The 27,609-nt window shown below is 52.2% G+C and overlaps 1 protein-coding gene across 3 annotated transcripts in view; it reads left to right on the top strand.

The window, feature by feature from the left end:
- The window catches only part of MTMR14 (myotubularin related protein 14), a 45,211-nt gene extending 18,701 nt beyond the window's left edge, over positions 1-26,510 (top strand). Inside the window, exons 8-19 of one of the 3 annotated variants that reach the window (XM_033132112.1) lie at positions 3,311-3,381; positions 3,973-4,047; positions 8,713-8,779; positions 10,371-10,456; positions 10,748-10,824; positions 11,068-11,104; positions 13,768-13,838; positions 14,630-14,688; positions 14,863-15,001; positions 15,754-15,933; positions 22,906-23,061; positions 25,954-26,510. In XM_033132112.1, coding sequence (XP_032988003.1) covers positions 3,311-3,381; positions 3,973-4,047; positions 8,713-8,779; positions 10,371-10,456; positions 10,748-10,824; positions 11,068-11,104; positions 13,768-13,838; positions 14,630-14,688; positions 14,863-15,001; positions 15,754-15,933; positions 22,906-23,061; positions 25,954-26,137 — 1,202 coding nt within the window. In that variant the 3' untranslated portion in view covers positions 26,138-26,510. The remainder of the gene's footprint in view (positions 1-3,310; positions 3,382-3,972; positions 4,048-8,712; positions 8,780-10,370; positions 10,457-10,747; positions 10,825-11,067; positions 11,105-13,767; positions 13,839-14,629; positions 14,689-14,862; positions 15,002-15,753; positions 15,934-22,905; positions 23,062-25,953) is intronic. The other 2 variants (XM_033132113.1, XM_033132116.1) reach the window with 2 other exon arrangements.
- The last annotated feature ends 1,099 nt before the right edge of the window (positions 26,511-27,609 follow it).

The raw sequence follows: 27,609 nt of genomic DNA, 5'->3' as shown, positions 1-27,609 counted from the left end.
CAGTGTGTCCACACTGGAGCTGTCAGGTAGATCTAGAGCTGGTTTTCTAAGCAGGCTCTCGACTCCCAGGAGATGCCGTGGGGTATTCACAGACTGCAGTGCTCTGCTCTGCCGAACAGGAAAGGTCTGCATTGCCTGAGCAGGCAGGCTTTGCTTTCTTTGTTTATATTTAGGTTTCAAGTAGGACTTAATTACAAAAACATAGTTCTTCTAGAAGTTTGAATACCACTGCTCCAGAACAATAGCATAATATCCTTTCTGCTGTAGCTGGCAACTTGTTATAAGACTCCCAAACTGTTAACCCCCGTCTACTCAGTTATTCATTAGGCCATAACCCAGCTAACGTGGTATTCGTCACAATGTCTGTGTATACTAGCAAAACGTGGGAAATGTTTTCATTAATCAGAATAGTATAATCATCTGAATGATTATGTAGCCATTGATAGTGGAATAAAATATTACATAGTCATAGCAAAATGCTGTAACTTTTTCACATGGAAGAATGCTTACCATGCTTACTTGGCAAGATACAAAATTACATACATTAGTCCTCTCATATTTGCAGTTTCATTTTCCGAAGTTTTGATTATCCACAGTCAACCATAGTCTGAAAATATTAAGTGGAGAATTCCGGAAATAAACAATTCATAAGTTTTCTATTGCATGCCATTCTGGGCAGTGTGATGAAATCTCACACTTTCCCTCTCTGTCCTGCCCAGGACATGAATCATCCTTTTGTCCAGCACATCCACACTGTTTATGCTCCCTGCCCATTAGTCACTTAGGAGCCATCTCGGTTATTATATCCACTGTCTCAGTGTCACAGTGCTTGTGTTCAAATAACCCTTATTGTATTTAATTATGCCCAAAGCATTATATATATATATATATATACACATATATATATATAGGGTTCGGTACTATGTGCGGTTTCAGGCATCTGCTGGAGGTCTTGGAACATACCCCCCACAGATAAGGGGGACAACTGCAGTACGTTCCCATCGATGTCAGGGAAAAAGTGCTTACACAAAAGCGTGAGAAGACAGTACGCTACAATGCTAAGATGATATGCTGTTAATTTTTTTCCCTGTTCTTCCTAAAATGTTTATGTGCTACATCTGTTAGTTGTGTGTGTATTGAGGAGAGGGTAAGAGGATCAATAAAAATAAAAAAAGCCAGGGGTGGAGGAGATGCCATTGCATACCAGATACGGGGACAGGAGAAGCACTTTTTCCTTGCTGTACTTAAATTCCTGAAATTGTTTACATGCCTGTATTACTTCATAACAAGGAAAAGAAACAGTTACCATTATCCAAACCAAGTCATGAAATGCCCTTCACTGCGTGTCAGGGGTCTCAGTTGCGCCCTCTTTGAAGCCCCGACAGGAACTGTGATGGTATCAGTTCTGGCTCTGGCAGCTAACGTGGGCTTAGACTAGCCCTAAAAGGGAGAAGTGTTCTGGGGCCACATCCTTCAGGGCTCCAGAATAGACAGGGCCGAAAACTCCCCAGCACAAGTCAAATTTGTTTCCTCCTTGAGTGGGTGGCTGTCCTCACCCCACTTTTCATCCCATTCTTCTTGCCTCTCAGTGGGTTCAGAAGCCTATTCAAGTAATGAATGTTAGGAATTGCCCTGGGTACCGAGTCTATTTTAATTCTATCCATTTCTCACACAAAAAATTGCTTCTGCATCATAGGCTGGTCAGAGCTTAGCCTAGAGCCTGCGGTGTTGATTTGAACAGCTTGAGTTTGGGAAAACAGCACTTCACAGGATCTCTGATAGATAATTGGTGTCTCTTCCAAACCTGGGCTCATAAGCTCACGGCCTCTATCTGATGTTTATATTTCTCCTTTCTTCCAGTGAGGCCCCCAAGAATAGGCTGAAGTGTTACAGCTGAGGATTGTTTCCTGATTTATCAGTCAGCTGTAAGGTTAGGGGGATTAGAGTTCAGAAGTGTGTGTGGGATGAGAGCCAAGTCTATAAAACATGGGCCGTGTCTCCAGCCCTTCCTTTCCAAAGGAACCTTTTCTTTCTTCCCTGGGGTGATCTCAGACAGGAACTTGGCTCACAAGAGGCTGGAGAGTTCCATGTGAATTTTGGCCTGTGTCCACTTCCACAGAATTTGGACAACTGTTTCGCCTTTGGGGATCTCACCAGACTTGGACCCATGGCCAAAGTCATGTGCCCTCCTAAGTTTGTGCTGGTGTTGCTTGAGGAACTGAGAGTAACTGCAAGAAGCTGATCTCGAAGTGCTTTTGCCCACCCTCGTGGCTCGAAGCCACGCAGCCCCTGGTTGCTTACTGGGTTATGGTGTGAGGGCAAGCCTCATTCTCTTCGAGCCAAGCAGCTGACTGTAAGCTGCAGGGCTGGCCATGGGCGCGTCATGCTGCCATTCCAATGCCACTTGTACCGCGCTGTGCGAGGTGTTTTATGTGTTCATTTCGTCCTTAAACAACCCCTTTACAAATGAGAAAATCAAGGCTTAGAGAAGTCAAACAACTTGTTCACAGTCACAGAGCTAAGTGAAAAGCTGAGATTTGAAGCTGGGAATATTGCCTAAACCCTTTTCTCTGCACTGTTCCCTCTATATTTCTGAGGGTGTACCCTAGTGGAGTTTCTTAGAATTTTTCCAGCAAACGATATGGAAAAGTACCTCTTGGCCCAGGTTTGTTGGAGAGGGACATGTCTCTTGAGCACCTGTCACATTTCAGTCACTGTCTGTGGGTCTTTCCAGCGTGTTACAATGTTCAGTCCTCACTGAAGTCCTGGGAGGTTGGTTAGAAAGGAGGAGAGTGATCCTCTGTAACTACATGTGTCCCCAAAAATAAAACCTCACCGGAAAATGAGCCCTTGCAGATTTTCCAGGATGACACCCCCTGAACATAATCCCTGATGTGTCTTTTGGAGCACAACTTAAAAATAAGACCCAGTCTTATTTCTGGGGAAACATGGTACATAAGTTGCTGAGGTAGTGCTGACAGGACTCAAATTGTAACTCATGCTTTTTGTTTGCTGGCTGTTGACACTTTGCAGACATGTAGGACCTGAAATGAGGGAGAAGTGACTAATAACCAGATGGGGAGAGAGGTAGAGAGGTGTGCGGGCAGGCAGTACCTCATCTAGGCATGTAACTAGAAACCGAGGCGTGTTGGAGGCTTGTTCCCTGTCTCCTCTACCCATGTTGGCTGTGGCCTCATCGGGGGCCCAGCAGTGTGGAGAAGTATGTGAGCTGGTCCTACAGAAAGCACTTGGGCATCTCAGGAGCCTGGGCTAGAAATGATGGTGTCATAACTCTGCCCTTCTTTTCCAGGCTGTGAATTTTTCAAGGAATATAAGGACCGGGATTACATGGCTGAAGGGCTCATTTTTAACTGGAAGCAGGTATGAACAATAAACATTCATCAACTTGGGTCTTTTGTCGCTTTGTAAAGGGAGACCACAGAACAGCTAGCAATCTCTTTGGAGAAAACAATTACCCTTTTTCTTTCTCTTTTCTTCCCTAAATGAGTCTCATTATTTTCTCTCCCTCTCGTATTACTTACATGTTTACATTCTCATCGTATATATTTTCCTTTCCCCCTTTAATTTCTCCCTTTTAAAGAGTTGTCAGGGACCAGATAGGAAAAGCCCTTCTTCTTTGCTCCCCCATCTGTGGCACAAGTGGGACCAGCGTTCTGTTCCTTGCCCAGTCGGTGGGAGCGGCCACGGGAGCCTGCGGGCGGCTGCATACAGGCTGACCACATCTGTCTCTGCAGATGTGAAAAGCTCCACGTGGCAGCAGTGTCTTGTCCCTTTGATTTTTAAGCTGTCACTCCCAGGGTAGTACAGGCATCTGGACCCGAGAAGGCAAGCATTGTAGAGGGACGTCCTGCCCGCCTGTGATAGCCACAGCTTCAGGGCCGCAGCCTGCCCTGTCACCATGACTTCCCTTGGTGGCCAGCCCGCATCTCATGGGTGTTTTTTCTTCCCCAGGACTACGTCGATGCCCCACTGAGCATCCCTGACTTCCTGACTTGCTCTCTAAACATTGACTGGAGCCAATATCAGGTGAGGGGCCTGACATGAGCAGGGCAGGATAAGGGCAGGGGCCAAGGTGACCCCTGGTACCTGTCGCATGTCCCACATGCAGATGCCTGGAGGCCTGGCTCGTGCCCTCTGACCTCTCACCTATCACAGCCTAGGAAAGGAGGAACTGCTTATCTGTTTAACACTCTCTCCTCATTTGCTCTTGGCCCAGAAAATCCAAGCTGTCTGAACGTGACTCACTCAAAGACTTGTGTCCACCAGGGGGTTCTGTTTCCAGAGGACCTCATGGTGTCTGCTTTCCAGCTCTGGGCTTTGGTGACTTTTTTCATTTTTCCTTTTAAATGCGTGTTCTGCCAGAGGAAGTGCACAGCTGCCTGACCTCATTTGATTATAGAAACTTTAAAATTATTTCCACTGTGCTCCTCTCCTCTGTCCCCTTCTGTCATGTAAGGGGCCCCAGGCTTACTGGATGGATCTGTCTGTTTACCATGTTTGGCCCACTGCACAAGCCCAAAGGCTGTCAGCAGTCTCCTTGCCACTTGGTTCAGCCAGGACAAGTAGCCTTGTTCTCCCATCGTCTTCCCCATGTTCTGTTCCCTCTGCCTGACTGGCACGCTGCCTTCAGGGTTTGGCTTGGGTGTCCGCTCCAGGAGGACGTCTCTGAGGCTCCTCCCGCTCCATCCCTGGAGGGTCAGACGCCTACATTTACATTACCATTGACTCCTGGGCACATCTACCGTGGAATTTCCCACCGAGCTGTAGTTACTGATTCAGAGATCTGCTCCATCTCCAGTAGACTGAGTTCCAGGAGGACAGGAACCACAGCTTGTGCATCCCCAGCACAGAAATGCACAGAGCCTAGAGCCAGAAAGGCCAAGCCAGTGAATACCCAGAACACATTCTGTGTCCTTTCTCTTTCTCTACCCCTGAGTCTAGACAATTCCCACCCAGCCTTGAGGTCTCCCTATGAGGCAGCCGTGTGCTACCATATCACTTGGGACTTTGTTGTCCTGGTAGCAAATGGTCTGTAAAGGCAGAGGCTGTGCTTATATTATCTTGTATATCCAGCCCCTAAGCACAAAGCACATGCTCCATAACTGAATGAATGTGTTAAAGTGGTGTCAGGCCTTCTGTACAAGGGTGTTTCTATAAGAGAGGAAATGTTAAAAAGGAGAGCAGGCCAGTTGTTGGTTGTGCCCCAGGCGCCTGGAGAAGGAACAAGTTGGATTGGGAGGCCCTGTTCTCTGGTCTCAAGTCCCAGGCTGTCTGTACCTGGACAGATTGAGTGTCCAAAGGAATCTACAGGCTTCCTTCTGAATTTGTTGTATGCAGAGGTCTCAAGTAAGCCCCCCTTATTCTTCTTCCTGGCACGTTTTTCTCCTCGTGTAGATACAAACTGGTACAACTGTAGGGGTTCAGTGTATGGACACTGCCGAGGATGCTTGTCTCCTGGGATGGAGTCCGCTTGTGTGAGAAGTTCTGCTTAACAGATCGAGGCCCTGAATCCAGGCCCTGGATCCGCTTGCATGGCCCTTCTCACAGGTCACTGGGGCTTTGAGCAAGTGACTTCACTTTTCTCTGAAAGTGGAGTTCATAGCACCTACTTCAGTGTCGCAGTGAGGTTCAAATAGGATCACTGCGTGCAGGTGTCCTCTTCACTGAAATGCCAGCCCCATGTTAAGGTTGATAATTAAGAAGTTGGCTACTAGCTTGCTTGCTCAAGGGAGTGAACAGTAGGAACGTCCCAGGCACAAGATGACATGTCCGCCTCTCCAGTTCTACTGGTTGGTCTCACTGGGCCTCCTATCAGCCTCTTCCTCAGCCAGGTGTGGGTTCTGCCCTTTCAGCCCCTTCAGCATGGGGCCCAGGACTCCCTGTTACTCTGCATCTCCCAGGGTGATCTCATTCATTGTCCACTCCATTTGCCCAGCACCAGGTTGCTCAGGCCTGGGACTCGGGGGCAAACCTCTCTTTGGTGATCTCTGTCACCTTTCACTAGTGTTCCTCTGTGTAGTCCCCGCAAATTCAAGCTGTCTGAAATGGCACTGGCCCAAACCTATAGTACCCCCAGGCTCTCCACCATTTACCTAGTTGCTCAAACTCAAACCTTGGGTGCTTTTCTCCCGCCACCACCCTTGCCAGATCCCATCAGTTCTCTCAGTCTCTGCTCTCTGCCCCTGGTGAAACTCTCCAGTCCTTCTTGCCTCCATCTCATGCCACTAGCTTAGTCCAGGCCACTGTCATCTCAGTAAAGCTCGTGTTTGAGCGTGGAGCCACATTGAAGGGTACCTGGAACCTGAACGTGACGCATTTGACCAGGGCCTCACAGGTACCGGTACTCAGTGATGGGGAAGCGTCTTCCCTTTCCTTAAACCCTACCACTGGCTTTCCCACTTGACTCAGAATCTAGTCCAAGGACCCTCTCGTGGCCCACCCAGCTCCCCGTGGGCCAGCCTTGTTCTTAAGACTGAATGGCCGCCCTCTCCTCCAGCCACACTGGCTTCCTTTCAGCCCCTTAGGGAAGAGGGCTCTCTGCCAGAAACACCTGTCTCCTTTCTCTCCCCTCTTATATACACGTCACTTCCAAGAAGCCTCCCCTGGTGCTCTCCATGGATGAGGCTAGGCTCATCTCACCACCTGCCTGGTCCTCCGCATCCTAGAGGTCTCCTTTTAGCCAGTGTACCTCTGCCCGTTCACTTTGCCTTCTGCAGCCCCGTGAGGGCTGCGGTGGTGGTTCACTGTGTCCCAGGGCCAGGCCCTCAGTGGTGTTCCCAGCGCAGGAGCACCTGGACGGTCCTGTTGCCTCCATGTGTGCTCTCGCTGCCCTCCATGCAACCAGATTGGGTTCCACAGAGGTCTGCTCCTTTCTGTGCCCCGAGACCGCTTCCAGTGTCTGCTGCTCCTTAGGCTGGGCCCTGACCGTGAACAGGCAGTGACGGAGCATTCTACAGGTGCCTCCTCCCTCAGCATCAAGCCTCGGAGATGCAGAGATGCCAAAACAGCCTCTGCCCTCACTGGGCTCAGTCTAGGAAAAGAGGCAACAATGTAATCACCACCTGCATAGTAGGAGTGACCTCAGAAGACGACAAGATGATGATGGGTTGGGCCTTTGCAGGATGAGTAGGAGTTTGCCAGCCAGGAGGAGGAGGAGTCCAGGCATCGAAACATAAGCAGAGGCATGGTGCTCAAGTGTGGACCCAGAGACTTGCCTGGCAGCACGTCGGATGCAAGAGATTTTAGCATGTTTCCCAGGTCCTCCTCCCATTCTGCAATCCCCTCAAAGTTTTGTTTCTTACTCTGGTCGTGGAGGAAATGTCCCCTCAGTATAGCAAGTGATTAAGAAGTGACTTTCTCAGTGTGTCGGGGCTGGGTTCGTACCCCACTTAGCTTTGCTGTGTGGCCTCGGGCCTCTACAGACCAGCACTGTCCAGCCTGGTTCTTAACGCCAGCACTGAGCGCAGTGTGAACTGCTGCCTCTCCCGATTGTCACTGTCCCTATGGTTGGAGCTCCGCAGGTTTTAGTGCTTGTTCAGGGCCTCCCCTCTGCCGGGTGCTGCAGTCTTGCTCTAGCTCACCTGACCGACCGCCTGGCCCTGGTGCTGCATACCTCCTGCCTCCTGCTTTCCCTCTCCCTGCCAGTATTATAGCTCTGAGGAAATCTGGTGGCAATGATGTGTGTGACACGTTTGAGCCAGATGAGTGGAGAGACCCCTGTGCTACGACGGGTAATAACTCTATTAGTGCAGCACTGCAGTGCCGTCTCTGGAGCTGCCGGAACTGGGTCAGAGCCCTCCAGGGGCCATGGGAGGGTCAGGTAGATGAGCCTGTTTTCAATTCCCGGGAAAACCATTCCAATTACAGGTGCTGTGTTCCCCCTCCCCCCGGGAAGTGCTCTCTCACTGGCACTTAGATCCCTCTGCTCAGCCCTAGAACACTGATGAGCAGTTGTGTGGAGAGGCTGCTCCCCATTAGGGGGAAGAGGCGGCAGAACTGGGTCAAGCCCATCCATGGAATCTCGGATTCCGAGTGGACTGTTTCTAAAAGCTTCTGGTCTGGACCTCTTCCTTGGGCTAGAACAGGGTTCCAGTCTCTTTACGTCTTTTGCCCACTTTTCATCTCCCACCTCATGGGCTTTCTGTTTTAAAAGATTCTGTCTGCCAAGCAGACTGCATATATTATTCATCAAACGACAGAGTGTGCTGTGAATAGCAGTAAAAAGTGAATGAAACGTGGTTGATGAGAAGGTTGATATTTTCCTCGGTTTCTGACATGTGATAGCAGATAAAGGAATGGCTCCTTCTGTTTGGCGACAGTGGCCACAGGCTCAGGGCTCCTCTTAACTCCGTGGAGAGCCGTGTGGGGAGCCCAGGCCTTAGAGGAGGCAAACAGATGGCTGCTGCTGGTGGGCGTGGGGCTGGGGGTTGCCCAGGTGTCCGCATGGCTTCCCTTTCTTCACCATCATGATAGGTTAGCGCACTGAGTCGGGGAGACCCATGGGGTGAGGGTTAGGGAGAGGTGAATGGAGCTCTCAAAGTGGGGAGTGAAGTCTTGTATTCTGGGGATTTGGGACCTATGACATGTGACCAAGAAGAGCCTTGGGTATTTTTTGCCTCAGAATAGCCCTTAGCATTTTATTTTTTAAATACTTCAAATTCCCAGTCCCCTTTTATCCTTCCTCCCCAACAGAGTTGGGACCTGGTACAACAAACACAAAACTACCTGAAACTGCTGCTTTCCATAATTAACAGCGACGGTGAGTCTGCCTCTGCCTGAGCCCTCAAACCATTGGATCTCTTGGGTGCTCCAGGTCATGACACGGCCAAATGTGTGTGTTTGTTGGGGCCACACGTGTACCTTTTGCTCTATGGTAGAAGGATTTGGGGATTTCCTTGTCCATGGGCAGCTTTATTCCATGTCCTCAAAATCCTAAAAAACACAAAATTACGAACTCATTACTGTCTGAACCACAGAGGATGTTTCTGCACTGGGTCAGCTGTCCTTTAAGCATCGGCATTGGGGGAGACAGAATGGCCTTTTTTATATTGGGGAACAGTGTGTTTCTCCAGGGCCCATCAGCTCCAAGTTGTCCTTCAATCTTAGTTGTGGAGGGCGCAGCTCAGCTCCAAGTCCAGTTGCCATTTTCAGTCTTAGTTGCAGAGGGCGCAGCCCACCATCCCATGCGGGAATTGAATCAGCAACCCAGTTGTTGAGAGCTCGTGCTCTAACCACCTAAGCCATCCAGCTGCTCCTCCGGAAGCTCAGCGGCAGCTCATTGCCTTCAATCTAGTTGCGGACGGTGCAACTCACTGGCCCATGTGGGAATTGTGAGCAACCCTATTGTTCAGAGCTCGCACTCTAACCAACTGAGCCATCCAGCCACCCACAGATTGGCTTCTTTTAATTCAGAAAGATGACAGAAAAATCAGTCCTGCCTTCTTACAGGACACACAGAAAATCCCATCCAGGGCCAGCCAGCCTGCCCCAGTTGGCTGTTTTGATTGGATGGGCATGTAATGCTTCGTGTCTCTGGGGCGGCCTGACTCTAACTCCTCAGTATCAATCAGGACTTCTGTGAGATCGACTTGCTTGAACACGAAGAAATATATTAGCTTATATAAACAAGCAGACCCAAGAGCAGAGCCAGGTGCCTAGCACGTACTGCAGAGATTAGCTTCATGGCTGGCAACTTTTGCAGACTTGTTTCCTGCCATCTTAACTCCCACAGAAGAGAGAGACTGCCTGTCTCAGAGCTCATGCTCATTGGCCCAGTTTGGGTCAGGTGCCCATCCTTGAACCAGTCACTGGCCGGGTTTGTAAAAAAGGCACATGTGTGCATCTGGAGCTAGGCAGTGGTTCTCTGTCTGGGGCAGTACTGCCCCTCCAGGGGTCTTTTGGAGACTTGGCTGTTGTAGGAACTAGGGAAGGGCTACTAGTATTTGGTGGGTGCTAGCCAAGGGTCCTAAATGTCCTGGGACAGCCTTGTACAGTGAATTATCTTCCCCTAAAATGCCTGCAGTGTCCCCCTGAGAAATGCTGGGCGGAGACATGCCGGTCAGCCCCACCTAAATAAGCTGGGCAGAGTCAACTATCCAAGAGTTATCGCTTCCCTAAAAGTCACCAAGAACTGTAGTCAGAAGAAGGAAGAGCTACTGTAAACAGACAAGTGTCCACCATCCACCCCTTTCTGGGACTAGGTTGGAGAAGAACCGTGGGGGGGCCATGCAGGAAGACGGAGACTAGGAGTGGCCTGGCTCTCACCCCAGGCCAGACAGGTGGCATGTCTCCTTTTCATCAGCTCATGTTTGCTTCTCTTCTGGGCCTGCTGTTCTGTGTTTCCTGAGTAGATGACAGCGGGCTGCTGGTACACTGTATCTCAGGCTGGGATCGGACACCTCTCTTCATCTCTCTTCTGCGCCTTTCCTTGTGGGCTGTGAGTACGGATGGGCTGGGTCGTGGGGTCAGGGAGCATTCGGAGGCCCTGCCCAACATCTACCCTTTGGGGGCATTAGGACTGTCTGGCTCCAGAAAGTAGACAAGATTTGGAATGAGGGACCCCACATTGGAGCAGGTTTATGTGTGTAACCCTGTTCCTGGGGGGGGTGAGCTGTTGGGCAGCCTGGTTGTCCCTGGGTCTATGGTTGTGGTCAGCTCCTGAACAAGGACAGGGCTTTGTCATGGGGAGGCCTCTTTCTGACCTCGGCACATCTCTGGTCTCTTCCAGGATGGGCTCATCCACACGTCCCTGAAGCCTGCTGAGATCCTCTACCTAACCGTGGCCTATGACTGGTTCCTCTTTGGGTGAGTCAGGCTGGGGGCTGGGGGGGTGCCTTAAGAGCTGCGTTCCTGTGTGTATGTAAGGATAGCGGCTTCTGTGACGGGGTCGGAGGTGTGGACAGTGCCACCCCCTTGGGAAGGACTGAAGGGTGCTGGTCAGGCCCCACTCGAGGCTCTGGTGTCAAAGCCATGGTCCCTGTGACTTGGGTCCCCCTTTGCCCTTGTCTCGGCGCTGCTCGCTTTGACCTCCTTGCCCTTCTGTTGCAGGCACATGTTGGTAGATCGGCTCAGCAAAGGAGAGGAGGTGGGTACTGCTCACGGTCTGCAAGTGCATGCCAGGGCTCCGGGAGCTTGGGCTCTTTTACCCACAGGAGGAACAGGGTGATGGTCTGTTTGGTGTCCACTCTTCAGGGCCGGTTCCTTTCCTGGTGTGGGCTGGGATTAGGCCGCGTGGCGGGAAAAGCACCAGCACAATAGTCCCGGTTCTAGGTCTTGATTCCTCTCCTGCGTGGTGGGGATAACACTTGCCTTCATGGCTGCCTCTGACCTTCGTGTGTCAGTCTTTTCCCCTTTCTTTTTGCTGCCATCCTTCTTATAGGTGACCTTGTTTTCTGCACTCAGCTCTGGAACCAATTTACAAGTCCTTTCCTTTTTTTCCCCCCTTCTTTGCCTCCCCCCACCACTCCGTTCAAGCCGTTGTTTCTCAGTCTAATTGTGTAGGACACAGCTCCCTGGCCCATGCTGGTATTATGAGCCTTGTGCTGCCCCCGGCTGAGGCAGTCGGTCGCAGGTTGTCGGTCAGCCTCTCACAGCAGCTCGTGGCAGCTCTCGCCGGCTGCCGGCCACTCACGCTGGGCACCAGCTGCTTATGGCGGCACCCAGCAGCCCGCGGCAGCGCATAGTAGCCCGCGGCAGCCCGTGCCAACCTCCAGCTGCTCACAGCAGCCCAGCTCCAGGGAGAGCCGTTTACAGTGTTAGCTGTAGAGGGCACAGCTCACTGGCCCATGTGGGAATCAAACCGGCAACCTTGGCGTTAGGAACATGGTGCTCCAACCACCTGAGCCACCGGGCCGGCCCCATAAGTCATTTTCTATGACCTTCATCCTCACAGCTAAATCCCAGGTGCTCTTCCCTGTCCTCTCTGCTCTCGTCACACCCACACACCACCACCTTTTAAGCCAGGGCTGTCTGTGCAAGCAGGGTTCTGCCCTGCACCTCATCACCAGCCCCAGACCAGGTATGGCCAGCCAGGCTACAGGGTCTCCTTCCTGTCTGGGGGCTGTCCCTTCTTGCTGCTCCTCTGCCCTCTCCACACGCCATCCTTTTGGCTGCTTTTCGCAGTCTTTGCCTCTTTTGTGTGCTTGTTTTCCCTGCACACAGGCCTGGATTTAGACTTGAGTTTGAATCTGAGTTGTCCTGCTTATTACCTGGATGACCTTGGGTTATGTGATTAACCTTGAGTCTCCTGCTGTCGCTCATGCCTCAGAAAGAGAATGAGTCCATATGCCCAGCACGGTGTTAGCTCTTTTTCTTTTGCCCCCTGTCCCCCCCTTATTTTCTTGAAGCACTTTCTCACCCTCCTGAGGCTGCCTTCTTTCCAGGCATCTTATCTTGTTCCTCCTCCTTTTGTTCCTCCCTCATAGCTGCTCCTCACCCCTTCCAAATCTCTTCTTCTGAGCATTTATCGCATCTGCCAGGGCTGCAGAGCTCATAAGCCTATTCCTCAGAGGCGTCCATGAACTCTGTTAGGCGCAGTGACTTTGGCGTTGAATTTGGCACACAAAGCCCCTTTGCAGCCTCTAATTTTGAAACTCACTGGCACTCTAGGACATTCTGCCCTCTATGCCATTTCCCCCACCCCCGAAACAGGCTAGATTCTGCCTTCAGAGACTCTGAGCAGAGGATCAGGCTGAGCCCAGTGGGGTCTGGATTCAAACCCTGGCCATCTCTTGGCATGCACAGGAGGGTCTCCTCAGCTGGGAGGGTTGGGCTCCAAGATGTGGCTTTTCTCTTACACCCCCCCCCCCGCCCCTGGCACTCAAGATAGTGATGCCTTAAAAAATAAGGCCTACTAAACAGCACTCTGGTTCCTTCTCTTGTCTCTGAGGTTCACAGAGCACATTAGCATGTTAAAGACTAAAAAGTCTTTGATGAAAACACCTATTTAATTTTATGTAACATAGCTTTTTCATACTGACCAGACTTGGGCACCCTTCCAACTTCTTTTTTGAGGAAATCATGCAGGGCTCTGGGATAGCACGAGGGGTTCATGGACGACACCTTTCAGAATCACTGGGGAGTCTGAAAACTGTAGCGACCAGGCCTTGTGTGCATGTCATGGAGGTCCATTTGACTAGGGTGATGGCTGGAAGGGAGAAGAGTTTGCTCCTGGCGGTGGGGCTGTGGCTGAGACTCAGACCTGCCCCTCACAGCTCCTGAGCAGTGCAGGCTCTGGGCCAGACACCCACTGCTTCTCACCCCGGCTTCTCCTCAACCACTATTTCTGGGCGTCTCCTCTACAAAATCTAATCCCTTTCCCTTCCATCGTGTTCCTTAATTTGTGTCCATTTAATCTCCTTGTCCCCAAATAGTCTCTCTCCCAGCTGTCCTTCCCTGGCAGCCTCCCCCTGGGAATCCCTAGGAGACGCTGAAGGGAGAAGCTGCTTTTGTCTTTATCGTTTTCAATAGCTCAAGAACATGCGTGTTGAATTTGAAGAGTTTGAAAAATCCCTGGCCTACCTTCTTGCATTCCAATGAAGGAAACACGGTCCCTTCCTTCCTTGGCCAGCCCAAGTGCGTCTGCCTGGCCTGCTAAGCTCTCTCCACCACCCATAGCATGACAGACCAGAATATCCAGCAAGGGGTTGACCAGGGCAGCCGGCTGCCCTCTCCTGGGCAGTCTGCCACCTAGATTCTTCTCTGTGGAGAAGGCTGTCTTCTCATGTGTGCTGGTTTTTGGTTTTTCAGATTTTCTTCTTCTGCTTCAATTTTTTGAAGCATATCATCTCCGAGGAGTTCTCGGCTCTGAAGACACAGAGGTAAGGCGAGGCCTGTCTGTCACACTGGGGCCAAAGCGCTGTAGGAAGGGCCACTCTGGGGCAGGCAGGCTCTCATTCGCCACATTATCCCTGCCCTGTATACATGACAGGCTGGCCTTTTTTCCCTGCCTTCCCTCTGAAGCCAGGGTGGGGGTCCCTGGTGAAGGCCAGGGGTGAAGAAGAGGCTCTTCCATACCCGAGGCAGGGCTGGGTCAACCTGTAGTCATACTAAATAGCAGAAAGGCTTTGGGACAGATGAGTGGCCTCTGGTAGCTAGGAGAACAGGGTGCGTGGCTGCAGGAAAAGCCATCCCAAGGCCAGGAGGACTTCCGGCTCCCCAGGCCCTGGCCAGAGCAGCCGCTTCTCCCGCCTGAGCGGGTTGCTGCCCTCCCTGGGCTGCCGCAACGTGTGTCTGCGCCACTGGGCAGCCCGTCACCGCCGAGCAGAGGCAGCAGGCCGCTTCTAACCCGGGAAAGGCGGGAGTCTTGCCTGGCAGTTGCCTTAGAGCCCCATGGGAGTTGGTGTCTTTTCTGAGCTCCCTTGCCTTCCAAATCCGAGCCCCAGTATGTTAGGCCAGACTTGGACTCGAAGGAGCCAGGCTCATGAAGGGAGGCAACTCTGTTGGGCCCAGAAGTGCATCTGGCGTTTGCAATGCTAGGCAGGACCTGTCTCCGCGAGCTGCCAGTGAATTGGAGCTTCTTTCCCACGTAGGCTGTGTTGTATGTGTGTGATGGGAGGTCAGAGGAGACCCCAGCCCAGTCTGGAATTCACCATTCTGGATTCTGTTGCAGGAGGAAGAGTTTGCCAGCCCGGGATGCAGGCTTCACCCTGGAAGATATCTGCATGCTGAGTGCGTCATGGGCCCCAGCAGGTTTCTCTTCCTCTGTACATCTTTCTGTGTATAGACCACACAGGCATTGTTTGTTCTAAAAGCTTTTCTCTCTGGTTCTATGGTATGGGAGAGGTGGGGGGACCAATAGTGGGAGAAGATAATGGGCAGACTGATGGCACTGGCTTCTTTCAGGACGAAAAGACCGTGGCAGCACCACCAGCCTTGGCAGCGACTTCTCTCTGGTCATGGAGAGCTCCCCAGGAGCCGCTGGGAGCTTCACCTATGAGGCCGTGGAGCTGGTCCCTGCAGGAGCACAGACTCAAGCAGCTTGGTGAGGGGCCAGGCTGGAATTAAGCTTGCTCACAGCTGTGGCCCAGGGCCACCAGCTCCAGGGAGTCCCGGGAACAAAGAGGGGACCCTGACAGTCGGGCTGAAAGCACAGCTCCATTCCCTGCTGTCTCTCCTGGGCCTCGGAGGCCAGCCATCTGGTTGGTGAGGGACACTGCCAGTGGTGGCCCAGGAGCATAAAGGGCCGGGGCTCCCTGTGGGGGGAAGAAAGAAGCTACAGGGCTGGGCTGACAGGGTGGGGTGAAGGGAAGCTGGTGTTAAAAGGACTCCCTGGGGGAGCTCCTTTGTATCCTTCGCCTGGGGGGTGGGGGACCAGTTTAGAACTAAGAAGAAAACAAGAGGTGAGTACAAACTAATTGGAATTGGAAACTTGTTTGAGGGCCAACTCCTTTGAGAATCTGAGAATTAGATGCCTTTGCCCCTAGGCAAAGGGCTCTCAATTTTGTGTAACATTGGGAGGGAGGGGCAATTGCTGAACTGTTAGTTAAGGATCTGTTCTCTAGCATGTGCTCTGCGGCCAGTAGGCCAGTATTCAGATGCCACAGTCCCTATGTAAAGAGCCAGCTCTTGATGCCCGCTCTTGCTGCCAGGCCTAAGGGAGTACTGATGTATGCCCACTCCCATGTGGCATTTTCCCACTGGAAGTAAAGACTGGGCCCCAAGATTTGATAAAAGTGTGCTGAGGGCTTGTCAGGGCCGGTCCCTTGGCCAACAGCCCTACTCTTTCCACCACAGGAGGAAGAGCCACTCATCCTCTCCACAGAGTGTGCTCTGGAACCGGCCGCAGCCCTCGGAGGACCGCCTGCCTTCCCACCAGGGGCTGGTAGAAGCCAAGTCTTCCAGTTCCTCCTCCTCGAACCATTCTGACAACTTTTTCAGGATAGGTAGCAGTCCCTTGGAGGTCCCCAAGGCCAGGTGAGGAGCTCCAAAACCCCTAATGGTGGAAGGCGCTAGCCCTCCCTTCTTAAGGCTGGAGAGGGGTTCCAACACCTAAGGTGGTGCCTCAGGTGGTATCTTAGGACAGGGTCCCGGCATGTGGCCTGATGGGCGGTGCACCCAGGAGGTCGGAGGGGATGGACAAGCTTGCAGGCCAGCCCACTGTTTGGAGGATAGGTTCATGTTTGGATACAGAGCGCGAGCTGTTTGTAGAGTGGTTTGAGACCCCTCCTTCCCTGAGCCCTGACAGATGGGGAATCCAGAAGGTGGAGTGCTTGTGATGTAGTGGGCAGAGGCGGGGCTGCCTGCACCTGTTGCCTTTGGCAGGTCTCTGCCCGCCACCCCACCTCTTTCCCCGTGGACACCCGTTCTCATTAAAGACATGGGTCTAGTCCCTTCTGGCTCCTCAGTCCATGTCTGAATTGGTGGCGCAGTGAGAAGAACACACAGTAGGTTAGGTTGCATGGCTGGAGCAAACCTCAGGTGACTGCATACCTGGAACGGGAGCAGCTCAGCTACAGTGGACAGGTGTGTCTGGAGTTGCTATAGGAACGATATTTCCTAGATGAGATTAAAGAAGCACTGGGCAGGGGTTTAGGATTGACGGGTGGTCTGGCCCTTGGGGAAAGCATTTCCTAGCTGACCTCATGCCACTTTGTCCTTGTCATACCTCCAAAGAAAGAATTCTGTAAATTGCTTTGTTTTGTGAAGCCTTGAGAATGTCTGGCCCTTCAGGAGAAAACAAAGCAGTATGGGACTTAAAAGGTCCTTAAATTCTAGGGAGAAATGGGCATTTGGCAGAAAGAGCCTGAGTAGTGGAGTCTACCCTAGATTCCAGCCTGGCTCTGCCACGTACTGCTCCAGAGTTTCGGGCCTTTCCTTGTAATAGGCTTATACCAAGGAAGAAACTGAGCTCCAAAGCCACAAGTATATTAACAAGGAAAGACCCGAAATTCTGGAGCTCTCCTCTCACCTTCATACTCTGGTTTTTCTCCGTGGGCAAAAGCAGGCAATGGAGAAAGATGGGGAAGAGGCCTCTTCCCCACATGGGCAGAGCAGGTCAGCAGTAGGCGAGAGGGAGCTCCGGACTGCACTGTCCAGACGGGTCTTAGGCCCTCTCACCTCTGAAGGTGAGCCCTTCAACTTGGAGCAACGTATCTGTCAATGCTGTAGCTGAGTCTGTTAAACGAGACCCCTCTGACCCCACGGGAGTTTCGGTGGCTGAGTAGAAATGGTGCTGGGCAGAAGAGCCCATGTACCTGTGCCCGTTCCATCCTCAGTGTATGCCCACTGCCGTGCCACCCGCTCTGCACGCCTGGCTTTCCTGGGGCTGCTCCAGGGCTGCTGCGGCACTGCATGACCCTTGCCATTCTGGGCTGGAGCTCTTATCTCTGCCTCCTTTTCTGCCTGTGCAGCATTGCTGGACAACTGCAAGGGAAACCAGAAGATTCCCCTTGTCCTCTAGGGCCCCGTCCCAGTCTTAACTGTCCAACTGCTAGGGGCTTCCCTGCCGAGGTAGCATTCCATCACCTCTCTTTCACTCCAGCTTTTTATTATTCCCTTCTTCCTGCCCAAAGAGCCTACTTTCCAATCCTGTGATAGTTTCCCTCGGTATCACCAGTGGCTCTCTGCCTGACTGGGCAGCTCTCCCTCTATGGCCAGTCCAGGATCGCCACCAAGGCCCCTCCCTCCGAGGCTGAGGACGGTGGGGATATCCTCTGGCTTCTCAGCCTTGTGTGCAAGGGCCTGGCTGAGGCTGGGACAGCTGCACAAAGCAGGACACAAAGCCTTGGAGCCGTGTGAGGTGGGCCGCTGAGAGGTGTTTGATGGCCCTGCGAGGCTATTCTGGGAATGAATACCACGTTGGAGCTGGGCCGGGCTGGCCAGGCCGCAAGGTTCTGGATTGGATGCCTGTTTGCCAGAAATTTTGAAAGACTAGATTATTCAGATTTGGAGCATTCTAATTATGTATTTCCATTAACATTAAAATTAATTTAGTCTCTTTTATCTTCAAGTGCCTGAGGGATCCTGTCATTAGCTTCCCTGCCTGTCTTAGGTGACAGTAGCAATCAGCTTTTGAATGCAGTAGGGGAACTGTGGAAAGAAACCCTGTATTAAAGCTATCTGACAGCCAGAATTCCCTCGTACTGGGAATTCTCTGGGTTTCCTGTGCTCCAAATTCCATAAGCATATTTCTTTTAAAGCAGAACTTGACTGTAAAAGGAATCGGTAAAGCCTTGTTCAAAGTGAAGAAGCAGGTGTCAGGTTGGAAGAACATTCTGTGGGGTATTGATTCTTACCCAGCCCCAACTCATGCCTCTCAACCGGGCAGACCGGTGGCTTTTTTGCATTAGTAGCTGCCACTACAGCAGCTTCTGACTGAGTTGCATTTCTGGACCATTGTTAAATCTCTAATCAGCTCCAACGCTGGGGGCTAGGAAGAGGCAGGACAGTGCTCCCGGCTCACGTGTCTTCCCACGTCCTCGTGAATGGCGTGGCCCAGCTCCCTGTGGTCTTGCTCACTGCTCCAGTCAGGCATCTTGGGGAGGGGGGGTGGTGTTGCTAGCACAGCACTGTCCGTGCCTGAGGGAGGGATGGTGCCATTGCTGAACATAGCAGGAAACCATGCTGCCGGAGGAGCGTGTGAACTTGGCTGAGGGACGCTCAGCAGCCAGGTTGAAATAGCTAAGTGGCAGCATAGGAACTAACCTCTGCTGCCCAGCTAGCTGTCCTTCCCGCATCCTCCACCACCTACTAACTGCTCGTTACAAGCAATGAGGTCCGTCCCAGGCTGTGCTTAATGAGGCAGAGAAACCAGATTGTTTTGTGCTGTCCAGTGGGTTCCTGTCCCACGTTTGATGTATTCTTGCCTGGGGCCACAGCTCTAGACCAGGCATGGGTGGTGAGAAGCCTAAAGGCACTGCCAGCTTGAGACCCTGAAGAGAAAACCTGCAGCCCGAGAAGACATCTTCTTGGGCTGCTGCAGAAATGCAGAGGTCCCTGGTCGGGTGACACACACGTCAATCAATGATAAAGGCGCGGCTGGGAGGAAGTGATGTTCCTTCGGTCAGAGGTGGTAGGAAATCCTGTCCTAGCTAGTATCTTTGAAATCAGTTGCTCTATGAGTTCAGGCCTTTGTTGAACAGAAGGAATCTCCTCTAAGGCCCCATTCCGGGAGGCGTTCACTTAAGCACAGGCTGTGGGATCATCATCTGGAAGCTTGGGGGTTGAGGAGGGGTGGGGGGCGAGGTAAGTGTAGATTAGGTGATATCCGGACCCCCCTCAGAGTCTGGGATTCTAGGTCTTTACTCAGACATTCATTCCCTGCATGACTTCAGCCATGTCTCTTGATGGCTTTGGGTTTCTATTTTTTTGTCTGTAATCAGAAGTTTAGATAGGCAACTCCTAGGTCCTTCCTAGTTATGTACCTTCAAGCCTCCATCAGCCATCAGCTTAAGTGCTTTCAAAAAGATGCAAGTAAGAGAAACCCATTGCAAGTGGGTTTTAACAGTAAAGGAAAACTGGTTCATATGGACAAGTCCAATGGAAAGTGCAGCCTTCAGGTGTAGCCTGATAAAGGCTTCAACTCCATTTCCCTATGGTTCTTTCCCCTTGATTCCTTCCACATGCTATCTTTGTCTTCTGTCCAGTTTCCCTGATAGTGGCCAGTCACGCCTGGGACACCCTGCTTCCTTTCTCACATCCAGGGGTCACATGAGGACCTCTTTTCCAATCATTGATCAGAAGTTCTATGCTTTATTCCATTTGGAATTCACGTGTCCATCACTGAACCAATCCTGAGGCCCCTACCCCTTGTAAGGGAGAAAGGCCAGTATGTTACGGGGCTAGCTAGCCTGGGCTTGGTCAGAACTGAGTTTCATTCCCAGTTTTGCCAATTATTGCTGTGTAACTTGGAAAAAAAATCACTTCCCTCCTGAACTCAATTTTTTTAATCCCCTCTGTAAAGAGGAAGTAATAATCTTAGCTTCCATAAGTTTGGGTTTAAATGAGATAATGGAGCAAAGTACCTGGCACATAGTAAATACTCATCTTTCCACAAATGCTCAGTAAACTAGCTGTGGGTTAAGAACCTGTCCTTAGCAGTCATATATCTGAAGGCTTCTGGGCCATGTCAGGGGACTGGGCAGGTGAAAGGCCAGACCAGATCTGTTTCTTCTTGACTCAGCTGTGTGGGTTGGGCCAGCCCTGCTTCTGTGGGTATTCTTCACCTCCTCCCAAAAAGGAATATCTAAAAGAGACCTGCCTGAGTTGGCCCATAGCAGTCGCCCAGCAGGAGGTGGGGGGAAGGTGGGAGTGGAAGCTTTCTTGGTTCTGTGAAGAGGAGCCTGGGCCGTGTCCATCTAAGGGAATAAGATGTTGCCAAGTAGCCAGCATGCTGGGGAGAGGTCTGAGCCTTCGGTGCCAGAAGGACATGAACAGACCTTAGAAGCAACACTGGCTCCACAGTTCTGCAGTTGAAGCTAGCTTGGCCCCATATTCTATCCAGTTCTGTAGTAGATAGGAGATTAGAGGAGGTGCAGCTCAGACCTCTCTTTTCTTGCTGCTCTGTTTGTGCTTGAGTAAGGGTACAGGGCAGAAGAGGGGTGTCTTATTAAAGCTGGTTTAGTTACCTGTGTTCTGAGACTGGAAGGTTTTCCTTCTTTCACTAGGCAGGTACAGGTGCTCCCTTCTGGTGACTGTTTCCTTTCATCTTTAGGTGTCTCCTCCAGCCAGCTAACCCAGACTGGCATTTATGAGCCCCTCTCTGGTCAGCACAGCCTCTTAATCTAAAACCAGGAGCTGAACTGTTGCTTTGCAACCCTTTCTTTGGTAAAAGCCTGATACAGGAAGATTCAGTTAGGGCCTGTGTGCTCACTCTTGAAAAAGATGCAAAAGATGTCCGCTCGCTGCCATGGCTTCATGTCTCCTGGGATCATTCACCTGGCTGCTGTCTGTGTTGCCTCCTCCATCCCACAGCTGTCACCTGGCTGCTCCGGGTGCAGTCCTTGCCTCGTGGTGCTTCCTGCTGGACACTGGGGAAGGAAAGAGAAGTGACTAGCCTAGGAAGCCAGGAGTCCTTGCAGGGGACCTCTCTGTAGTCGCATCCATCTGTCCACCGTTTCCCACTGGCAGTGTGAGTCTGAGCCCTGGGGAGTGGGGCTGGGGCCTGAGAAACCCCTGTGTTCCTGGCCCAGGAGTGCCTCATCCTACCTGCCTCTTCTACTTAGTATCCCTTTCAGTCCTTCAACATTCCAGTGTTTAGAAATTGTTTTCCTACAAACTGCTAAAACTGGAAAGGAAACAGTCTTTGAGTTTGAACAGTAGATGTCATTTGTGGAGCCAGGCTGACCTCAGAAGGGTTGTGCTGACTGAAGGCCCAGCATGACCTGGAGGAAGCACAGGGCCGGCGCCAGAATATGGCACGTGGCTGGCCCTCTCCTGGGCCGCTGTCTCTGATTTACAAACTACCTGAGCCCTCCCAAGTTTCTCCATCTAGAAATAAGGAAGCCCTGCCGTGTTGGGCTCTAGGGGCTTCCACCAGGTAGCAGACCACGTCCTGTTCTCATCCCTAAGGCTGCTGTCACACCCCCTCCAGAGTTCAGCAGGAATAATGAATGTGGCAAGTCTATGTTGCAGGAGGTTCCGATTCGTGGTGGCTTTAACGTAGAAAGCCATCTGTTTTCCCTGTCTCAAGGTGGTTCTGTTGTAGGACAAATCTGTAATGAGACTTGGCTTTAAAACTCTCTCCTTGCACTCACTAGCTGTCTCTAAAATGGGGGTGGTTAAGGTCACTGCAGATGCAGTGCCTGGTTAGAGCTGCACTCAGCTGGCAGCCGGTTTAGGATAAGGTTGGTCTGGTGACCTGTGGAAGGGACTGTCGCCTCAGACTAGGAGCCCTTTACGTTGGCCAACTTGGTGGGCCAAGGTCAGTGAACATTTGTCGCTGTTCCCCACCCTCTCCACCACTATTCATGCTTTTGCTGTTTCTGGGTCCCTACAGGAGCACCTTCTGCTGTTCTTGAATTAAAGACTAAACGGTCAGGCATCCAAGATGGTCCACCTTGGGGACTGGGCCCTGGGGTAGCTGACGGAAAGGCCTTGTTTGATGTCTCCCCGTCTCCTCCCCTCCTGCCCACCCCTACTGGCTGCACTGCTGCCCAGAGACAGCAGAGAGGGGTTGGCTCTGAGAGGGGAGGAGGTGGCAGCAGTAGATTCCCAGTACAACTGTCCTCTCCCTGCACCCCACAAACCTCCGTCTGAGAAAGGCCTGATGAAGCTGTCCGGTTGCCTGCATGATTCATCCCTTCCCTCTGGGCATAGCCAGTGCGTTTGCTGGATATGCCTGTAAATACAAACTATAGCTCCTGGAAGACGCTGCAGAGGGTGGGGCTCAGGGCTCCCAGTACCTCACTCCGCAATCTAGGTCACCACCCTCCACTGTCCCCACGAGGCCTGTTCTCCCACCTCTCAGGACCTCAGCGGCCCCTGGGCTCTGCGCTGTCCACCCTGCCAATGTGCATGCTGGGGAATGTGGGGTGATCCTGGTTCCTGGAGCCTCCGGCTTTGCTCCCCTCCTTTTGGTCCTGTTGAGATTGTACTTGCTCTGTCAGCCACCAGGGCAGGTATGCCCTGACCGCAGGCCTTGGTTGCTGGCTCACCTCTTGTCGTGCTTTGCTCTTGTTCTTCTGCTCCTGTACATCTTTGCATTCAACATTGTCCTTACAGTTGAGCCTGCCTTCTGGTCTACACTCTTCTTTCTGGGTCACAACCTTTCCAGCTGTTTTTGCACTTTTGGAGAAAGTGGTTGACTTTACAGCTGCTCCACCCACAGAACTTTACAGCCATGGGCCAGGGCCACCGTAGCCTCCCAACCCCCCCGCCCAGGGCCTCCCGTCAGGCATATGACTGACTGTGCATCATCTTCTCCCCTCTCTCTCCTCTCTGCCCCAGATCAGTGGACCATCCCCGGCCCGGATCCTCTCTCTCCACAGACTTTGGCAGCTGGCAGATGGTAACAGGCTGTGGCAGTATTCAGGAACGGGCTGTCCTGCACACAGACTCCTCTCTCCCTTTCAGCTTCCCGGATGAGCTCCCTAACAGTTGTCTGTAAGTGTCTTGCTGGAAAAGGCAGGATGCTCCCCTGCCCATATCAAAAGCTGGTGAGCAACCGAGAGTTCTGGTTAGGAATGAGGCAGCAGCCAGCCCCAGGTTTCCGGTCTGGGATCTCTGCCCCGTCCCAGTGTCTTAGCTGAGTACACCTCACTGCTCTGCTCATGGACCCGAGGAATGAGGAGGCCGGATGGTGTGTGTTCACGCTCCCCAGCCTCCAAAACTCATCCACGAGTGTCTCGGGGCACATCCTGAGGGACAGCAGGCTGGACTGTAACTATAGAAGATTCTATTTTTGTCCAAGGCTTTGCCTGACAGGAGAATCCTTTGAAAGCAGAACAGTGGGGTAGTGAAGGTAGGTGTATGGCGGAGACCAAAGCCAGAACGGAGCTGGATTAGCCAAGGGCTGTTCTCCTCCCCAGCAGAACCAAGGGTTCCTGGCCGACCCCTTGCTACTTTTGTCTTCTGCTTTTGCCTCTGGTCAGGAAAGAAAATTTGATGGCAATACTAAATCCCAAGCCTATAAAATCATCTCCCTCCAAGTCTCCGATCCTGGGCTTCCAACTCTTGTAATACATCTGCTTGAGTGGCTGCCCCTGTGGCAACCACCTGCCCCCTGCCTGCTCTGCTGCTGCACGGGTGCCAGGCAGGAGGAGAGCCGCCGGTGGCCGGCTCCTCACTGTGGCTGCCTGAGGGCCTTCATCTCCCCACCCTGGCTGGATGAACTTCAGGTGCCGAGGATTCACCCCCACCATCAGAATGCAGCTCGTACCCATCTGCAATGTGACAGGTTGGAGGCCAGTTGCCCTGGGGAGTTGAGAAGAATCCCGGTGAGGGCAGGCAGGGGCTAGACCCTGGGATTCCAGGACGGCACTCACAGGCCCTGGCCCTGCAGCTGGGAGTAGCCCACGGGCTTTACAGGCCACTGGTGCCTGGCATAGCTTCTACAGCCAGCCCTTAGGCCAGAAACAGATCCCTAGCTTAGATTTTGAATGATTAAAAGAGATAGTTGCACCTTTCCGTAGGGACTCAACTGCCTCAGCCATACTGGCCTAAGAGCTGTTTTCTGGAGGAAACAGACATCTCTGCCCCTGCTTGATTAACACACCTCCTTTACCTGGCGTTAACACCAAAACGGGCAACTCCAGTCCCAGGTCCTACAATTTATACCTTGAGCTAGCTCTCGGAGCTCCTAGCTTAGAATTCTGGTTGGTTCTGGTGGTTCCCAGACGAGGGCTAGGTCCTACATGATTTCAGGCCCCCAGGACTACAGGGTGGGCGTGGGATCAGAGTTGATTCCTGGTGAGATCACATAGTCTGTGAGTTCAGTGCTTGGGCTTTTCTGTCAGAGAAATTGAAGCCTAATCTTGAATACTCTGCTCACCAACTATGTCTTGGAGGGTCAGCCTTGACTTCTCTGAGCCTATCATCAGCTCATCTCTTCAGAGGGAAAAATGGCAATATGGTAGCTCCATTCTTTGCCTACCCATTGCCTGCTGTGTGTCCTCAAGTGGATCACATACCCTCTCTGGGCTTCAGTTTTCTTTCTCTAAATAGGTTGTGATCTCTTTCCCTCTGCCTCCCAGAAATAGTGGGTAGTGAGAATGCACCCAGATGGACCTTTGGATGTTCCCTTTGAATACAAACTACTAATCTGAATTTCTCCTGGTCAGATGCTCTAAGGAAAAGCTGCAGATGCACACATGGCCTCTGGTCTTTGTGAAACCTAAGACAGTAAAGAAGATACAGGGCCATGCGTCTCTCCCAAATGCCAGGAGGGACTTTGGAGTTGTTTATGGTACTGCAGTTATCAGCTCCATTTTCTTAGTCCTGCTGCGAGAACTATTTGACTTTCTTTTGCCCTAGAACCTGCTGCTTGTCTTCTTATCTCTCTTTCCCTCACACACATCACTGCACCAATCTACTTCGCCTAGGTTTGTTCTCCTCATACTTACCCAGGACTGTCATTTATCCTATCTCCATCTGTTCCCAGGCCTTGGGGAGCAGGTCATTTGGGCTTGAGAATTGCGGACATTTCCATTGCTTCTTCCTCCAGGGGACAGTGGAGGGAACACCCTGGCGTTCCTGACCTTTACTTTACTCTCATTCCCCTAGGCTCTAGCTTTTAGTCCGGAGGTTAAGTGTGACTGCCTCCTGGAATTCATGCATTGATAAGCCTGTGTTTTCATGCACTTGTTCCCCTTCTCAACTTGTAGGTTCAGGCTGAGAAGAGAAGAGGGGCTTCCCATCTTCCCTGTGTGATCAGTGCTTGTAGAGGTCAGGGAAGAAAACACAGAATCGCAACAGGAATCCTGTGGGAAACGCCAGCACTCTCCTAGCTGTTTACCTGAGGACCACAGTGACTGACGGTGTAGCTAGAGCCTCAGGGGTTTCCGGTGAAGGCTCTGGCCTCTCCAGGGCACTGCCAAGAGCTTTCTCCCAGAATGCTCCAGGTCCTGGCCTCAAGAGGAGTCCTTTGGGCAGCCAAGACCTGATTCCTGATGTCGGGGTCTCTCCTTACAGTTAGGTGTAAGACTTGTGCCTCAGCTCTTTCTTACGAAGGAATGGAAGCCAACAGCTGTTGGAGCAAACTCCCTGCTGCTTGGCTTCCCTGCTGCCCAGTCACAGAAATGGTTTCCCATAGAAGTCAGGCCAGTGCCCCATAAGGAACAGTAGCCTGAGAACTGAGAGGAATGGCTTAGGAGGGCAACGGTGAAATACCTGGGGCGTGGACCACAAGGGTAGTGTGACCACAGGCCAGATACTGGCCTGTGCCAGTAAAGAGGGAAGGGTAGCACTGTGGCAGGAGGAGGAGGAAGAGGATCTTGGATCCTGCCCCGAGGTAATGCGTTCCTTTTCTTCTCTCCCTCCCTCCCTCCCTCCCCATAGGCTTGCAGCCTTGAGTGAGCGGGAGACTCGGCTGCAGGAGGTGCGCTCCGCTTTCTTGGCTGCATACAGCAGCACAGTGGGGCTTCGGGCAGCAGCCCCCAGCCCCTCTGGAGCCATTGGGGGCCTGCTGGAGCAGTTCGCCCGCGGTGTTGGGCTCCGGGGTACCGGCAGCAGCACCTTATGACAGTTTCCTTCTCCTCTCACCTGAGCCCTGAGCGGAATCACAGCCATGCCCAGCCAAGGAGCGCTTCCGAGTTGGGGGAGACCTCCTCACTCCCCCGTCTCCATCATGCACATGGCCGGGCCAAGGACACGGTTCTCCAACCCCTGGCTGGTGATCACCACCCCTCTTGTCACTGCCTCCTACTCACTCTAGTCTTCGCCAGGATTCCCACCAACTCTCAGAACTGGGGGGTTTTCCTGGGGCCTTGTGGAGGCCGACACGTCACGAAAGACACCCTTCTATTCCAGTCTTACTTCCTGGGGAGAAGGGGGTCACCTGCACTGAGAAGAGGTGGTTTGACAGATGAAATAAAATTAAAGTCTTTTTGAACAGCAGCTCTCTGGCATTCTCATTTCATTGCTGTTTTTGCGGATTGGAGTTACTGGGAAGGTTCTTACTGTCCTTGTGTTGGAAGAAGGGGTTTTGGGTGGGGTGGTGGCAGATGAAATAGGAAGAAAACTGGAGACTTGAGTGTACCTCAACTCCTAAGCAGTGGGGTGGGGACAGGCTGCTGTGGGAGCAGTGGTCCTGAGTGGGCCCCAGTCACCTGTTTCTCCACGCAGATTCCCAGGGCTGCCTGAAATTTAGACTTGGGGTTGCTGAGATCTTCTAGCTGGGAATGGGGATGCGGGTCTTCATTTTTAAGTTCTGCATGCTGTACAGCCCTGGTACAAGTGACCTGCAGCCCCTGCCTGTGGTGGAGGCACTGGCTTGGGGGGCTTTGCAGACAGTAATTGGTGTGGGGAGGAGGGGTCTGGGTGACCACCACACGTCTACATACATTGTGATCTAGAATAGGTTGCCTCCTCACAGTGTCTGCACCATGGAATCATGAGGGTTCAACGACCTGGGCAAAGGGCTTTGCATGGTGCCCTTAACAGCCACCATTCACTGAGCTCTGATTATAAACAAAAAAGGGATCATTGGTGCAAATTCCTAGAGGAAGGAAATAATACCAACGGACATTTTTTGGTAACTTACTGTGTACAATCCCCTGTGCTCAGTCCTTTCTATGGATTGTCTGGATAAAATTTTACAACATCCCAACTAGGTGCTGTTATGGCCTTTCTACCAAGGAGGACACTGAGCCACAGAGATATTGAGTAACTTACCCAATGTCACACAGCTAATGAGATCAAATGTGTAACTTCCTATTCGGAGGCCTAGGCAGGGTGGGAGTGGGAAAGGGGAGAAGCAGATTGTTGAGGGAAGGTTCAGGAAGAAGGAAAGTCCCCATCGCCCACCAGGAGCCCCAAACCCTTCAGCACCGCGGACAGCTCTCAGGGGCTTGGGTTTTGCCCCAGAGAAATGCACTGGAAGGACCCTGAAGGTGTGGGTTGGAGTTGGGGTCTGGATAAGGTTCCCGGCCGGCCGGAGGCTGCTCCAACGGGGCGGGGGCCACCCGCACGGCTGGGCGGGGCTGTGTTGCCATC

Source organism: Rhinolophus ferrumequinum, chromosome 17, assembly GCF_004115265.2.
Source record: "Rhinolophus ferrumequinum isolate MPI-CBG mRhiFer1 chromosome 17, mRhiFer1_v1.p, whole genome shotgun sequence".
Classification (NCBI taxonomy): Eukaryota; Metazoa; Chordata; class Mammalia; order Chiroptera; family Rhinolophidae; genus Rhinolophus; species Rhinolophus ferrumequinum.
Note: the sequence above shows the minus strand (reverse complement) of the source record. Positions and strands in the feature narration are given on the sequence as shown.